This window comes from Rissa tridactyla, chromosome 1 (assembly GCF_028500815.1).
Source record: "Rissa tridactyla isolate bRisTri1 chromosome 1, bRisTri1.patW.cur.20221130, whole genome shotgun sequence".
NCBI lineage: Eukaryota > Metazoa > Chordata > Aves > Charadriiformes > Laridae > Rissa > Rissa tridactyla.
This window is the reverse complement of record NC_071466.1, coordinates 173,487,647-173,504,332: the sequence shown is the minus strand read 5'-3', so window position 1 is coordinate 173,504,332 and position 16,686 is coordinate 173,487,647. Positions and strand designations below refer to the sequence as shown.

Genomic DNA, 16,686 nt, shown 5'->3' with positions numbered 1-16,686 from the left:
TAGACTGTCAACCTAAATTAGGGGCCAGAGCACTGAAAATGAAAAAGATACTGGCACATACTGCACAGTTTGGCTCAAATATGTGACATGCGAGCCAGGATGCGTAGTACATGAAAGATTCAAAAATGAAAATCTTCATCCTTAATGGTTGCACAGGGACACGTTTTCACAGGGTTAAGCTGCATGACGCTCATTAAAGTAAACAGAAGTTTAAAGCTTAAATCTTCTGTCCCACTTTAAAGACTTTCCTCATCGCAGCAATACAGAGCATGAAATATCACATTTTCCCCTTAAGACCTGCAGTTAACAAAATGAGGGGTTAATTCGTTTGGTTTATTATGCACCACCTGACTCACCTTCTTAACTTCATACAAGCAATAAAAAACTGAATAGAGGACTTATTTTCTCAGTTTTGGAGGGGTTTACTCCTGTGCTTTGTCTGTTAAAAAAGGAAAGGGGAGAGGAATATAACTGAGCGTCTTATTTAGTATCTCACTTTGTTGCTGTTGCATTTCTCTCCCTTTTTCAACAATTGTCATGAATCTTCTGGGGTTAGGGAGATGCAGGCTGGGGGGACAGAGTGGTGCTACCCCATAAAAGCAAAACCCCAAAATGCCCTGTCATAAAAGGCAAATGTAAGAATGCTCAAAATTTCTGAGACGGGATGAGTTTTCCTTGGCTTTTCTTCTATTCACGTTGAAGAATTACATCCAAGTTTCACCAAAGCTGAGTATTCATTTCTCCTTGCTCAGTAAAACACTGTCTTGAGTGAACAGTAGGTATCTCCCACTGGATCTGTTTTCCTATACCACTGTCTGCTAGGCCAGATTGTGAACTGTAAACTACAATCCTTTATTAGTAGAGTAGGCTGTTTGAGAGAAGGGACTGATCTCTTTGTGTGTGTGTGTGGAGGCGGGTATTTCTGGCTTTCCACAGTGGAGTTTATACCCTAGCCAGGCTCCTGGGACGTGCTAGCAGAATGAATAAATAGCTGTCTGAATCTCTCTGTCCCCTACGAAGCTGCATTTTGACGAAGGAGGGTCCAGAAGCAGGCACTGAGCATCATGCATATAGTATGTGTCAGGGTGCACAAAGGCAGAGCACAAAGACAATTTTTTCCCTCTGTGTTGCTAACTTTTTTCTTGTTCCAAGCGTGCAATACTTATAAAATGACCTTCATTCCTGATGCTCACAGTTTCTAATATTTCCAATATTAGAAATATTTGAATTTTTTTTTTCTTTCTTAATCAAATTAAAGCAAATTGTTTTCAGGTCCATAACACTGAGTTACTGATGTTTGAACACCATTTTTCCGCTGCATTTTCTTTTCCACAACTTTACTCCCTAGCTCCCTTTTTATTGTGTGACATTGTCCAGTCACCTGCATATTTACCTAAGTACTTTTTAACTTCACTAGTATAGGATGTCTTGTTGTCTGAAGGGATCGCTATAGGGTGATCTCAGTGAGTTTCTGGCTATTTGCATACTTTCCACAGGTAACATATTCCTGAGGAGCTGATTCAGTCTACGATGATTCTGCTCAATACCAGCTCCTGAAGCTGCTGAGACAGGGGGTTATGCTTATGCCTCTTAGAACACTGTGATACTTACTGCCGTTTTTCTTCAAATCTTCCATCTGAAGAAACTCGGCTGTCTAACACAGCTGCAGACCCTTCTGTTTTTTACTCCTGACGTTGTGTCTTCAAGTGAGATCTTTGATATGTTGTACAGCATATAAATAATTATGCATCAAGTCAGCAAGGACACTGAAGTGTTACATTTTCATCGTGCATTTTTCTTCATTTCCCGACACACCGTTAATATCTGTAACACCACATGCTGAGTTTCTCAAGTATTTTGCCTGGGCAGCACTCAAAACATCATATATGCCTGTATTTGTGCTGGGAGTCAAATCTAAGATCTGACTTAGACACATTTCCATTGTCTCTGAAGAAATGGGTTCCTGATAGCTAAATAATGGTATTCGCTGAAATAAAATTAGCCATTCGTTATTATGACTGTGATGATGAGAGGTCAGCAGCACACTCAAGCACGCATCAGGACAGGGAAACCTTCTGAGTCAATTCAGCAGCAGCAGAGTTAAAAGCTAAAAGAGTGGCAAATTATTATATTCACATTAAAGACATGATAAGGCATTAACATTTCCCTCACAATTCGTCCTAGAAGATTATTAACCTGCCTTAATAAGAATGCACTTCATGAATTCAATTAGTGATACATACTGTGAAAGCTCACTTACATATAATATAGGCTTCTTAATGGTATAATGGATCTGGGAATTGTTCCTACTAGGCCAAAATTCAGATTATCCAGTCATACATCTCCATCTAATGTTACATGATTGAGCAGATATAATAATTTCATTACTAACTAAAGAAAGACGTCCATCCCCCATCCTACTCCAACTGCCTATTCCTTTCCTGACTGTAGTCACCTCCTCCCTCCTGCATCTGTGCTTGCACTCATCACATCCTCTGACAACTCAGTTTAATTCACCGCCTAACAAAAAATAAACTGGAATAAAAATTGAAGTATTTTGCTGGGCTAATGAGTTGTATCTATTCTGTGAAGGTCTGATGAGTGCCAAAGTGGGCAGGAGTGAGATTAGGAAGATAAAAACATCATCCTCATCCTCCTCACCAAATTACTAGAATTGACCAGTTGGTTTTTGATATCACAAAATCCCACAACAGGTTCTTCACCTAAGAATGGTTTGAAGTGTTTCAGAGAAGGAGAATTAGATCCTTGGCTCCTTTACGCAGCCAATACAGAGAGATGCAGCATGTGTACACAGTTGGAGTGTGAACCGGACCAGACTCCTCCTGACCGGTGCAATGTTGGCGTGTGTTTTCTGCCCAGCACAGCAATACAGACTCAGCTTCTCTGCATTCAAACTGCAAAGGCAATTAAGAAATCCAATGCAGATAGTTAGAATGTAATTTGTACGTGTGTGATAAATGCTGTTAGGCTGCTTCTGCGAATTCCAGGTACTTTACCAAAGTGTTAAGTGAGGCTGGGAGGTTGGCGATTGTGTAATGGGGAAAAGGCAGATATGGAAGGCTAGAAAAAAGTTATCCCAAATAACAGAAGGAAAACATTACGGAAAGAAGAATTGCAATTCAGTCTTTTTGTTGTTTTTTAGTGATTGTGACGAACTCATGATTTAGTGTCACCAGTGCCTTTTATACGGATATATGACCATATATACGTACACCATGTGTTGGCTAATTTTCAGCTACCTGCCAACAGTAAATTATGTCAAACCCTTAAGAGACTGGTGATACTGTTTAGTTGTTCATATCGCCGTTTTCCTAGAGAGAACCGAGTATGTCTAAGGCTGAGAGCGAAATTCCATGTTTCTTTCTTCAGTGGCAGTGCAGGTTTAAGCAATTTCCGCTCTCAGCCCTTCCTTCCTGTCTCCACACCACCGCCTCCGTTGTGCCAGCACAGCTGTTTGTGCAGCCTGTGGTGAAAATGGGAACCATCTGAGGAATCCTGGGGCGGCAGAGAGGAATCAAAATCAAAAGGAAGCTTATAACAACGTGTGAATTAAGATGTATGAGAGACCAATCTTGCACTGGGACATCTACGAGGTATATGGAGGCGTTGTTAAGCTGACCCTAGGGGATCTGAGGTCTGGGGGAGATTTTTGCAGTTTCTTATGAAATTTCAAAACGTGTCTCAAGAATCCTCTTATTTCTCTAATTCAAAAGCTCTTTCTTTATCTAGTGACCTTACTTTCAGCCATTTGCCGCTTGTAAGACTCTTTATGGAATAATCTTAAACTTATTTGAAAATAAATCTTGAGGAGTAAAGACAGATCCTGAAGTGCCAACTGTTCCATCCCTCTTTTGTTCTTTTCTCAGGAAGCCAGTTGAATTGTAACTGGATATATGTTTATGTATATGTATAGGTATGCGTATATGTATAGGTATAGGGAATGTGTATGTATATGGCTTACAACATTTTTGCAAGCCACTCTATTTTTTATGTCAGGCAAGAAGTTTTTCTTTTATGGTTTTGCTGCGTAGGGGAGAGCAGAACACTCATGACATCTTCATTAAATACAACGTCCCCGTTATTAAACACTTTTTTATCCAAAATATTTTATATATGAACAGAGCTGAACACTCAGTTTCCGTGAAGACCCACAGACATCAATATCTCACCTATCTGACCTGGCAGTTTCTCCAGAGTGCCTCAGTTTCTCCTTTTTTGAGAACAAGGGGTTCCGTCACACTTAAGTCCCACACCAAATGTTGCCCATTTATGGATCCATAATTTTGGAATCCTTCACTGTCCAGATGCATTGCATATGGGAGGCTGGGTATCTGGTTTCCATTCCAGGGACCAGGCAGTAAAATGCGTACCATTTAGGTGCTTTGAGTCTTTGGCTAATTTCAAGTCTGTGAGTAATGGCTGGGACTATTCATATCCTTGACGCTAGGCAAATGCTCAGGAGATTTACTACAATGTTAAATCACAGTAACACAGTGGTCTCCAACTCAGAGCTTTTAGCCACAAACTCTCATTTTTCTTCACCTCATATACTCATACTTTGAGTTTTCTGTGCTTTTAAGTAATTATTTTTCTCCTTAAACCTTAAATTCATGGCACAATTTACCTGTTATTTTACTCTGATATTTTTTGTCTTCAAATCAGACAGCTAAAATAAAATAATTTTGGAAGGCTGTATTTCTTTAACATCTTTCCCCAGACCATCTCAAAATGTTTTATGAAAAATAACCAAGCTTTTCAGTATGTCAAAGACTCTTGAATGCTTAAAGGGAAATTGATTCTGACACAGCCCAAGTCTTTCTTCCCAGTCCAGCATTCTCTTGTCCTGATTCATTCCTCCTCCCTCCCTCTCCTCCTATGCTAACAGAGCTTCAACCACCTTTGATTCATACCTCTCTTTAACAGCTATATCTAACTGTAGACTATTTCTTCTAAAGGCTTGATTACACCATACTTCACATAGCCATCAAAAGCTGTTTTCTTTCTGAAGTCCTTGGTTTTTTTCCGTACCTCTTTATCTTTCTGGTCACCTACTACCTGTTCAATTTACACTTTATCATTCATTGAGTGAGTCTTATTTCAGCAATATCTTTTTCCTTCTTCCTTCTTTTAATGAGCTCCATTTCAGTTCCACCCCCTTTCACCACTCTTCTAACATTTTTCCTAATTTCTTATTCTTTGGATTGCAAACCTGACTCTTCCTTTGCATGTATTTCCTTTTTGCCTGAATAAAAAAATCTGCAAATCAACTAGACTTGCTTTGAAGCAAATTTCTTTTTTCTTTCCATACCGTTTTTCTTTTTGCTAACCAGTTCTACTTTTTATTAAGAGAGTATCTCTTATCCTTGAACTTCTAGTGATGGAAAATACATTCTTCTTTTTCCTTCTGTTGAGTATGGATTGGACATGAGACATCCAGAAGGCATCTCAAAAGCAGAAAAAGATATGGGACTGAATAAAAATGGAGAATGCCTACATCTGTCTGTTTTTTCACTGAATAAATTCTTTATCTTGACACCATAATTTAAAGACTATGGCATAGGAGCCCTCATTGCCATTCTGTGTACTATGTTGGGGAAAAAATCAACAACAAAGACATGTATTGATGCTGGTTTGAGACAAGAGAGTCTCAGCTAATACTTTCACTCATTTAGTGCTAAATAATGATGAATACAGTACAGATGAAAGACACAGGTGTTCTGTCAGCTTGAGTGCGTGGTGTTTTACACTGTCTTCACCAAAAGGGTTGAACAGCTGCCCAAGGCATGTTTTAGTAGCCGTACTACTTTTAAAACACTACCAGATATCCCAGTAGTTGCTTTCTTCAGAAGCACAGTCGCAGGCTTGAGTCACTCCTCCAGCTGCCGTCCCTTCTCCGTGCTCCTTGCTGTCCCCTCAGCTCTCATCTGCTTCATCGCAACTTTCGACACTTAATGATGATGGCAGCGAGAAGCACTGAAGTCTTATTATTAGTGTTAGTGATAGTATTATAGCCTGAGATTCTTTTATTCCACTAATTAATTCACCAACTAATTAATTCACTAATTTCAGAAATTAGAATGGCAAGTAACAGGACATAGAAAATTACTGATTTCAAAATATTGAATCAAGAAGCTGCTGCTTGCTCTCAAGACCCAAAAGTGTATTACTTGGCACTGGGATACTGACAGTGAGTTGTTGCCTTTACTAGCGTCAAAGATCTGTTGCGTCTTTCTTCACTTGGATATAAAAAATCAAATATCTATGACACCAGCTGAAGGTACTGAAGATCATTAAAGTTCTGAGTTTTAGCAACCCCATGATCATTCTGAAGAGTTCTCTTTCTTGGTAGAGAACAAAAATACTTTCGCCGCTTTTAAAACCTCCTGAACATGCCATTTTACCGACACACATGAAATATGAGCACCATCCAGTGGCAAAGGAAGCAAATCACATCTGGTACTCCCGAGTTCCTCCTCTTTTCCCTGAAACCACAGAATCTAAGTAGGCATTTAAAGGTTTATATTAAATTTCCTGCATTTTTTTAAAACCGGCGTAACTACATTTCTGCTAATTTCTCAAAGATGTTGTAGCAGTAGGAAGTACACTGCATCTCAGCTGAACAGTGAGTGTTAGTCTTTCATGGTGGGCAATACTGTTAAGTATTTTCAGAGTTATCTAAAACCCTTTTGCAAACACATCCTTCTTTTCTCTGCTACTGCTGTCACAAACATAACCGACTTCTCCCGACTGTGACAAGATCACTGTTCCCTTTACACCAGCATGAGGGTTATATCTGTTCAACTTTTTTTTTTTTTAACTTTTTTTTTCTCTTTCATTCTTGTCTCCCTTCTTCTTTGTTCTCGTTTTCTTCTCTGCATGACACTCTGCAAGGTGTCGATAAAATTTTGATACATCAGAAAAGACTGAAAACAGGCAACAATACGGTATAATCTCTGTCCTGCACTTCACTGAATTGGAGAACCCCTATTGAAGAGTATGGAGGTAATGACAGGGCCTTTTCGTGCCATGCTGATGCTGACTGATTGGGTTATCTTTCTTTGGGGAAATCAGATCTCACAAAGCATATTGGTTTCAGAAACCTTAGGCCTCCTGCAATAAATTATATTGGAAATGTATTTTCACTTTCCACACGGATGATTTTGTTCTTAGGGTATTTCTGATAGTGTAAGACACAAATAGGATTTTCTTTAATTTTAAGCATGACTGCCTTTTCCAATGATCTTTTCCGTTAAAAAAAAAAAAAAAAGGAAAATTAATTGTGGTTATGACTGGCAAGACACACAGTCTGGCTTTTAAGTAGATAAATATTTGAAACCTCTCTCTCCTGCCCTCTGCTCTTCTTTTACTTCTTTTTATCCATAGGGACAGCAAGTAACAACTTGCTCCCAAAGTTGAAGTATGAAAGCGGTGTGAATTCCCCTTGGTTTTAGCAGCAACTGTACAGACAATTTCATACTTTGTTTCAGTTCTTCCATTGATACCCAAGGATATACATATAAAAAATACTATAAATATATAAAATGATATATATAATATTTAAGTTTTATATATATTATACATTATTGCAATTATTTTTAATGTTTTTAAACCTCCACATCTAGCTATTTTTTGGACCAGTCCCACTTCTTTAGGCAGAACAGGCAGTGCCTTGATTTTTAGCCCATGAAACTAAACCAGGTCGAAGGAACTTCCACACTTCAGGGTGTTCGGTCATGGTTGAGATCAAACTATGAAGCAAACATCGGCAGTAGATAGGACACGACATACATTCTGGGCTTTCTCAAGCCTGAAAAATTTCATGAAGCTGAGGTGAGCTGTGCTAATTGGAGCTATTAGGTAGCAACTGACTGAGAAGCAGTGGTTTAAATGAGTGGAAAAATCTAAATACTCATTAAAAGCGTTCAAGGAGACAGGCAGAAGGGCAGAAAGACATGTATTCCCCAGCAGAATAATCTTCAGCAGCCTGCTTAAGTAGCAATAGTCCCCTTTGCGATGCTTTAAACAGAAGTAGCTATTGCACTTTGATAGTAAGATCGTGCTCACGTTCTTCTTAAGAGATCTTGCGTAGCAGCAGACATTTGGCCATCACTTCACATTTAAAACTAGAGTCTATAGAGCTAAAAGCACGCATCACTACAGGCAAGAAGTTGGTAACATCAGACACTTCTGCACTCCGTGGACTGGGCACAGAGGGGATGCATGGCAACTACCCTGAGCAGTCACTTACTTCAGAAGCCTGGCGCGATACAGTGGTAAAAACCTGTTGCTGCTCTACCACAGCAGGCATATTTTTCCTCTGTGTCTCTAACACTGATCCATTATACACATAGTAATACTGCCAATTGATCCATTACGAATGCACAACCTGCTTAAATTACGCCAGCTCTCTCCCATACATTCTAATACATGCATCCTCTAAACTCTTATTTTATGTGCACAGCTTCTAACAAACGTAAGGTAAGCCTGGTAAATAAATACAGCTTTTGCTCAACTAATGCTACTAGTCCGACTTTCTGACTATTGGAAATAACTTCAAAAGCTCCCAGGTTTGAAATGGAAAATTATCTGGGATTATCCTCCCAAAGACAAAAAAGTTATCCCTAAGGAATGTTATCAGGTTGCCAAGATATTCTGATTTGTTTAAAATTTTCTTCCTTTTCATTTGTTTGGCATAGCTTTTCCACGTTGACATGCTCAAAGCTGTACTCTTGAAGCACGCAGCTACGATATGTGTTAGACCACCACTGCTCCCCATGTGGACAAGCCGAAGGCACTTACCTCGTGGGCCACCAGCATCCCAAATCAGCCTTCACGATTTTTCTTCCCACATCAAAGGGCAAGAGGTGGGCAATGAATGATAGTCAGAGCTTTGTAAGGGATGTGTTTCAGTTTTTGGCCTCTGAAACAGGGTTAAACTGGAGTGATGGAGAGCAGGATAGTGAAACATCCATTATGTGGTTATGATTCCGAGACTTGCATTTACCTCAAATGAATTTGAGGTGGGATGGGGGAAGAGAACCGTAAAAGTGAGAAAACTCAGTTTATAGTAAGTTATAATAAGTGCACAGTTATAGTAAGCGTATGAGGAAATCACAGAGAAATACCTTGTCAGTCTCTTTATTCATAGGTTAAAATGTAATGCCGTACAGTTCTTAACAATTACTGACTGAAAAAAATTATCTGCATAAAACAGAAGCAAAACTGAAGGAGACTAATTAAAAAAGCCATCTTGCTTCAACTTTTGAAACGATTACATACAGAATAATATACATATTTACATTACAAGTATATTATATAAATATAATATATATGTAATCTTGTAACCACAATAAATATCAAGAAGGTCTTTTTTAGGCACACAGCATAGAAAAAAATGCAGAATCTGCACAATCCTTAAGATTCTTGGAGTGACTCACTCTTACATTGTTTTCACACTGAAAAAGCAAATATTTTACACAAAATATACAGCCACAGTTTATGCGGTCCCCAGTGAACAGGGAATCTTTCCTCGCCTTCCTGTAAGTCTACTCCTTGATTTTTCTAATACTATTGCTCTATACAGCTATTACATAAGAAAATAGTTTGCAGGTTTGGTTTTTACTCAGCTAATAGCCTAAGTAATTATCAGTGCTAACAAAATAAGTACAGCGTTATCTACATAAGGTATATACAAGTGTTTGCACAAACACGGGTTTGGTGAGCTACTTCTGAGCTCACTTTTAATACTGGGGAGTTAACCTGAAAGCAGAAAAAAAGAAAAAAGGATTTTCAGTGATATTACCTCAGAAATATTTTATCATTTGAGTGAGACCTGGGCTTCAGAGATAGAAAGCTTTAAATTTTGAAATTAATTAAAATCGAATTCTTGGCTATGCTGGCAGATGCAGGCTGCCATTGATTTTGAATGTACTCCCTTCAGTGCAAGTGAAAACCCAGAGAATTAATCCAAAGGGAGTGTTCTCAACCTGTATGTACAGTCATGACATTTTAAAGACCGTCGCTATGGAGCACCTGAGATCGCACCCTACTAAGTGAAGCTGACCACTTCTCGTAGGAGACCCATGATCAGTGAGAGAGGAGAAACAAACAACATTTTTTTTTTCTGCAGTTACAAATCAGACTCCGGCATATCAGGCATATCTGCCATCAGGTACCCGATACCGTAACGTCCATTTGGAGCAGTGTCCAGAGTTGGTGATCCAGTCTGTTTTCGATATATGTTTTTGCCAAAATTTGGAGACGGCACTTCACTTGGGCTCTTCCCATGAATCAGACTTGTATTATCTCCCTCCAGATTAACAGGTTCCTTTATTATCCGGCCTCTTTTGTAGGACACGGATGCCAAACTACCAGAGCTGTCATCAATAAGGTTGCAACGACGCACCATGAAGACTATTGGGACTGGCAGTATGGCCAACACCATCAGAGATATACAGACAATCATTCCCCATGTTGGATAGCTGTGGAACTCCTCCGTAGCCTGAGCAATTCAAGAGAAAAAAACTCTTAATACATCTCTACATAAAAAAGAACAAACCTGCAGTCAGTCCTCACCAAGGCCTGCAGTTTTCATACTCATTTTTTTGTCACCTTGCACCCACAACGTGGGCACCACTACGGATCTCAAATTTGAACAGTCTCCCTACAGGAGATGTAGGACTGCCGTCTCTCTGCCAGTGGGTAGGACCAAAACACTGTCCCACAGTTTCTGAGACGCTCAGAGCACTCCAGCAGAACCCAAACCAAGATGTTCACATCAGGCTTTCTGCATGATTGGCTGTTGTTGTTCCTTGATTCTTTAAAGGTTGTTCAGAACAGAGAAGTGTGCAGTGCTATCTGTAACTGTGCCTGGAAAATAAGTGCCTGCTCTGTAGGCTAATAGCTGGTCTAGTCAGGGACTGTCTCAGATCACCCTGTGGGATTGTTCCACTTGGTACATACTTCGTGTAAACTGCAACACACTTACTGGGGCAGTGGCTGCACCCCACACCTCTTCTGCATCCAGGAATCACTGGCCAACAGACTCAGTTTGCCTGGTAGCTCAATTAACATTTTGATTTTTTAGACGGAAATTAATGGTATGTTTGGTATTGTAAGGTATTTCTCTTTCTAATTTTTGAGGGCAAGAATCAAACATAACAAGAGCGTTTTTCTGAGAACCCTGAGAAAATAATAGTGGTTGTCTGTAGTAAAGCCAACCTCTTGTGTTTACGCTTTACCTGTCTTTGCTGTTAATTTTTTTCCACTGGCCAATTTGGACAATTGTCCATTCAGAAGGGTCCCCAAGATTCATTTCTCTGACATTTTACTCTCCTCTGAGGGCTGATGAGCCTACAAGCTAGCAGAAATCTTAGGAGTTACCCTGACTGAATCTCTTTTTGGAGCCAACACACAGCACTGACTCTGCTGTTCATACAGACAAGTTTTTTTTACAAATCAAACATTCTTATCAGAGACAGGTTTTAATGCAGCTGTTACCTACAGTGTGATATGTGTTCCCAAAGGGGAAAATTTATGACATGGCTAATCTCAATACTTAATTCCACATAAAAAATTGATGTGATATCTGAAATGAGTTATTCAGTGTTATCACCCAACTACTTTCTGCAGTAAAATAAAATTTAATGAAAGTGAACTGCTCCCACTCTTAAGAATTTCTTCAACATACATCAACTAACTAAAAGTCACAAAAAGCATGAAAGTTCCTGTCAAGCAGTTATATTTTAAAGCAGAACTACTCTAAAATTAAAAAGTGGTTGGTTTTACATTAATGTTACTTGAGATAAAAACCACCATGTCATTATTTATACTGGTTTTGAATTTCTAATTGCAAATTTTTTGTCTTTTCATGTACTTCTGAAATACTTCAGATATGATCATTATGATGGTGATGGCATCTGTTATATACATACCATATCTTCAATCCAAGCATTGTAACCAGGAGGACTTAATCCCATTTGGACAATGCTAGCTACCAGCAAACATAATAACACTAACGGTGAAACATACTTCCACATGTAGTAATAATACTGGCTTGGAGAAAACCCAAGCATATCCTTCAGATCCTCCATAAATCTGTGAAGGGAATAAAAGGTTATTGTTAGTGTGTACACTGAGATTTCAACTACGATAATTGATACATAGCACTTAATATGAGGGAACAGACACACTGAAAAAATGCATGTATAGAAATGTCTGCAGTTTAGATTACTTGATGGGATGAAAATTAGAGCTTGTATTACTAGTTCAGAACAGAAGGAATCGCTACACAGTGCAGTGACTTAGTAAACTGCCTGCTAGACTGTGCTGGAACAATATTTAAACTCACCTTTTTTTTAATAAGACCCTTTTTTACATCTTCTCACATTGTCTGCTGGGTTGTCTACTGAGGCATGCGTCATTACTTTTGAGGACATACAAAACCAGCACATCTTATAGATTCTGCAAAATTAATTTCGAACCCACGTGTGCCGCAGTGCAAAAAATAACTTTATGCAAAAGCTATGGTTTGCATCATGTAAGTTGCTGAAATAAAAAAACTTTGTGAAGTTTAAAATCTGCCTCCTTGTGCCTCAAAATTGCAAGTTATGATATGAACAAAACTCCTATTTTTGTACTCCTGACGGAGGAGAATATGGTTCCAGAGCCAGTAGAAAAAAGAGAAAATACTTTTAGAGTTAATTCTTTTGGAGCGTGCAGAAGTACAGATTCTGTTTTAACTCCCTTGTGGTCCCACTCCCTTTTGAAATGTGTCTCGAAAAAGCTTCTATAGCAATAAATATGTTTTCAAAGCTGTTATACATGTGAAGCTACTGTTGTATAAACTCTCAAAAAAAATTTTTAATTGTGTAGTTGGAGTTATTCGATCCTTTGTTTACACTGCAATGAAACACATTTTTAAAAAGAAGCTGAATTTACAAATGATTTGTGTCCTCTATAGATAACCTTTTCTTTCTGGGATCTCCAATTTTTCATACAGTTGAAAATAAATCTATTATTTTCACTTTAAAGTCTTTCATCATCTCTTTTCAAAGCTACCAAGCTCCTTTAGAACTCATTCCAGCATAGCAGGTTTTCCTTTCTGACTACAGGGATTCACATGTTGTCTGTTTTTTTCTATCCTTTGGCTGTAATCCCTTTGAATGGATTTGGTTTGGTTTTTTTATCTGATTGAAGACAATGTATCTAATAAGACATATACATGGATCTTCATCTATGATTATGACCCCTTGGTGCTATCACAGCCAATGACAACCCGAGGTTGTTGGTTCTGGCAGTTTTTGCAAACAAGAACACTGGGCTCCTGAAGAAGGATATTTTGAAGAAATATACATCAGAAGAAATATCAGGAATGCTCCAAAGGGAGGTTCAGGTGGCCGTTATGAATGAGAAATCTGGCGGTTAACTTTTCACTATATCCTGCCAGAACCCCTTCTGAAAACATCAATCAACTGCACTCTGATTCAGAAGCAACGTATTACCATATTTTAGCTATTCTTAAACACTAGCTTCCTCACAGGTAACTTGCTGACTTTTGACGTGCCTACTTCCTTTCACTATGGAACTCTACCTGAGTGGACATTACCAACCTGATACCCAAGTCATCTGTTTCATCTTTTATTCTATGCGTAAAAACATCTACATGGTGTTTTCATGTCTATGTGATCAATTATAGGACTATACATGTGGCCCAAGTGGGAATTCTTCCTTAATGAGTAAGTAGACCAGGCACTACTTGCGTAGACAAGAAACAATGTCTGGAAACCATAAAATTAAATTTTCTTATTATGGTTTTATTTCATTATGGTGAGGGATTTGCTGATTACTCAGACTGAAAAAGTGAAAAGTCAAATGAAAAACCACCCATTCTATGTCACTCTTTGTACATGCAAAGAAAACACAGATGTTTAAATTACTTCAATGTGCTAGTATTGCATACTCTGTTTTATCTGTGGATGGCATGAGTTATTTTTGATACAAGCTCTTCTATTCCTTAAAATGCATTATGGTGATTTCTGCCACGAGATGTAAAAAACTCAGAGGTACTTGATGTTCTTTTCTCTTCAGCCATCACTGATAGAAGGTCACTTAACTTCACTGTCAACTGTGCTGCTTCCAACTAAGTTTTGAACCTATTCTTTGCTATCCTGGTTATTAATTCCTGAAATCTTTCTCCTGCTGTCTTATTTCTATATAATTTCATCATTCTTGCATACCCAGCCTCCTTTCTAACTCTCTAATTTTGCCTCTTTTATTGCATTCTCCTCTCTTTGGGTCTGATGCAATTGCTCTTGAGGTTTCACTACACTGTCCTGATGCAGTATACCTTGCTCCAAACCTGTTCTTAAAACCAGACTGGATGCATGTCCAGATTGACCCACTTTATACTTACTTGCATTTATGTGTGCACCACAAATACGTTGCACAATATAATTAAAATAGCAATAATTATTGTAATGAATACTGTTGATATGGACAGGGAAACAAATTTCCTTCACTTACTTGTCTATTCCATAAATTCGGGTGACTGCAATATTCTCCAAAATGACCACAATAAGCAGGGGCAGAGTAGCTGAGTAGTCATCAAACATTGTCACAAAATAATTTCCAGAGCGTTGCACAAAGATCAGTCCAATAAAAAATGCTACTAAGCAGCAGATCACTGGAATAAAAGACAGAAATGTGAGCTGTAATTGTCACAAAGTTCCATGGACAAAAAAGGAAATAAAGACAGTTCGAAACAGCAAAAATATTTTGCTGTTTATTTATGCTGAAATAACACATTATTTCATATAATCAAAGTTGGTAATATTTTCCCTTTTTGGGGGGGGGGTCTCAATTTTAAGAACATTAGGAATCCTACCTATTCCCTACATAAGTTATGAAATTAGAAGTAAGTACTGGAATTGCCGTATTACAACAGTCCTGGTTAATCATGTGACTATTTCTCATTAAACATTTAACTTAATGTGAATGCAAGGCAAAAATAAACAGAACTGGTAAGCTAAACATCGTAGATCATGTTACTTGGCCACTAGATCACTTTTTGGAATTTAGAAGTGAAAAGGACCAAAGTTTCAGACTATGATTCTAAAAAATAAAAATAGATTTCCCTCGATAATTCACAGCATGAACTTCCATTAGAATCTATCTAAACGTATCTGTGCACTAAGCAACATTTCTGCCCCTTCTTCTGTTTAGGGACAACCCAAAATACATTTCTTGAATGCATGATGATTCTCGATGTTATTTTTTTCCTACTAGATTTATCAAGAATAGGAATGAATGCTTAAGTAGCCACAAAATAAGTCAAATTTCAATAAACCGTGAAATCAATTATAGGTTGAGCACCAGTAAGAGTGATTCTCCTACTTGGAAGGGCCGTTCCTCCCTTCCCTGAGAACTTATGCTAAGGATACACCTGAGTAGTCTAAAATTAGGTGAAATTAATCTGTTTCAAAGTATAAAATATCATTACAGAATATATCCATTGCATAAATCTCAGCTAATCAATTAGTATTGATTAATGTAGTGAAAGGAAGACAATGATGCTTTTTTAAATACTGTGGTGTAAGATCAATCACATTTTTCAAGCCTGTAGTAATTATTGTTATAATGACTTTCAGAGTAGAAAATTAGAATGGATGAGATCGTTCCAAATCAGTGTGAACTCCTAACACAAGATAACAAAAACAAAAGAACACAGATTAAATCTCCTCAACCTGAGTCTCATTGTTTTGTCTCAGAGTTTTGTTACTGACCCTGAGAAAAGAGTCAGACCACCAGAACAGTATGTATGTGAATTTAGAAATCCTTGTTCTTCTTATGTTCTCCCATTGTGTCTTACCACTACACCCAAAAAATATGCATCCTTAGTTGTAAACTAAGGCTCTGGTAGGTATACTCACCATAACTCGGCATAATACTTGAACACAAAATAACTTTAAGCATATGAGTTGGTTTCCCTGAACTCAAGAGGGACTGAACTGGAACCATAGTGCAAAAAGTTGCAAATGTGCTCACACTTCTGTAAAAAGTGAAGATTTGTGGGTTTTAAGCACAAACTCCAGTGCAGGCATAATCCTTGTTAAATCCCACCGATACTGCATGAAGTATAACCCAGGCATTTCAATTTTGTAAGCTAATTATAAAAACACGACATCAAGCTGTAATCCTTTGAGCACAACTGAGTTTAGCAAAAAATCATGCATGCATACCACTCAAAAAAATTACCACAGAAAGGCAGTTCTTGAATATCCCTTCATCGTAATTGCTGGTCTTTTTTTCAAACACAGTAACAAGGAATTACTGTAGAACACTCCATTACTCCAGACTAATGACTATATATCATAGTATTTGCATATACACTTAGGAAGAACAGCTAATTTCTAAATGTTTTACTGGTTATTCAGTAGGAATTTAAGAGCTGATTAAAATAAAAACAAAAAAACAAACAAGTGCTCAATAGGTTAGGACTTCTGAAAAATCAGTTGATTTATCTTTATGAAGAATTTTATTCTTAGATCTAGCAAAGCAAAAAAAAATACATGTTTTTTGTTAAATATTACTTATTACCTAAGTAAGGTAAGGAGAGCAGTCAGCAAAGAACAGTGATCTGATACATTAGGGCTTAACTCTTATAAA

The 16,686-nt window shown here is 38.0% G+C and overlaps 1 protein-coding gene across 2 annotated transcripts in view; it reads right to left on the bottom strand.

Annotated features, from left to right (window-relative positions):
* Positions 1-9,221: 9,221 nt before the first annotated feature.
* The window catches only part of SLC6A15 (solute carrier family 6 member 15), a 38,008-nt gene continuing 30,543 nt past the window's right edge, over positions 9,222-16,686 (bottom strand). For both annotated transcript variants that reach the window (XM_054188385.1, XM_054188383.1), the window contains exons 10-12: positions 14,545-14,704; positions 11,955-12,117; positions 9,222-10,522 (exon numbers count right to left, since the gene is read on the bottom strand). In XM_054188385.1, coding sequence (XP_054044360.1) covers positions 10,151-10,522; positions 11,955-12,117; positions 14,545-14,704 — 695 coding nt within the window. In that variant the 3' untranslated portion in view covers positions 9,222-10,150. The remainder of the gene's footprint in view (positions 10,523-11,954; positions 12,118-14,544; positions 14,705-16,686) is intronic.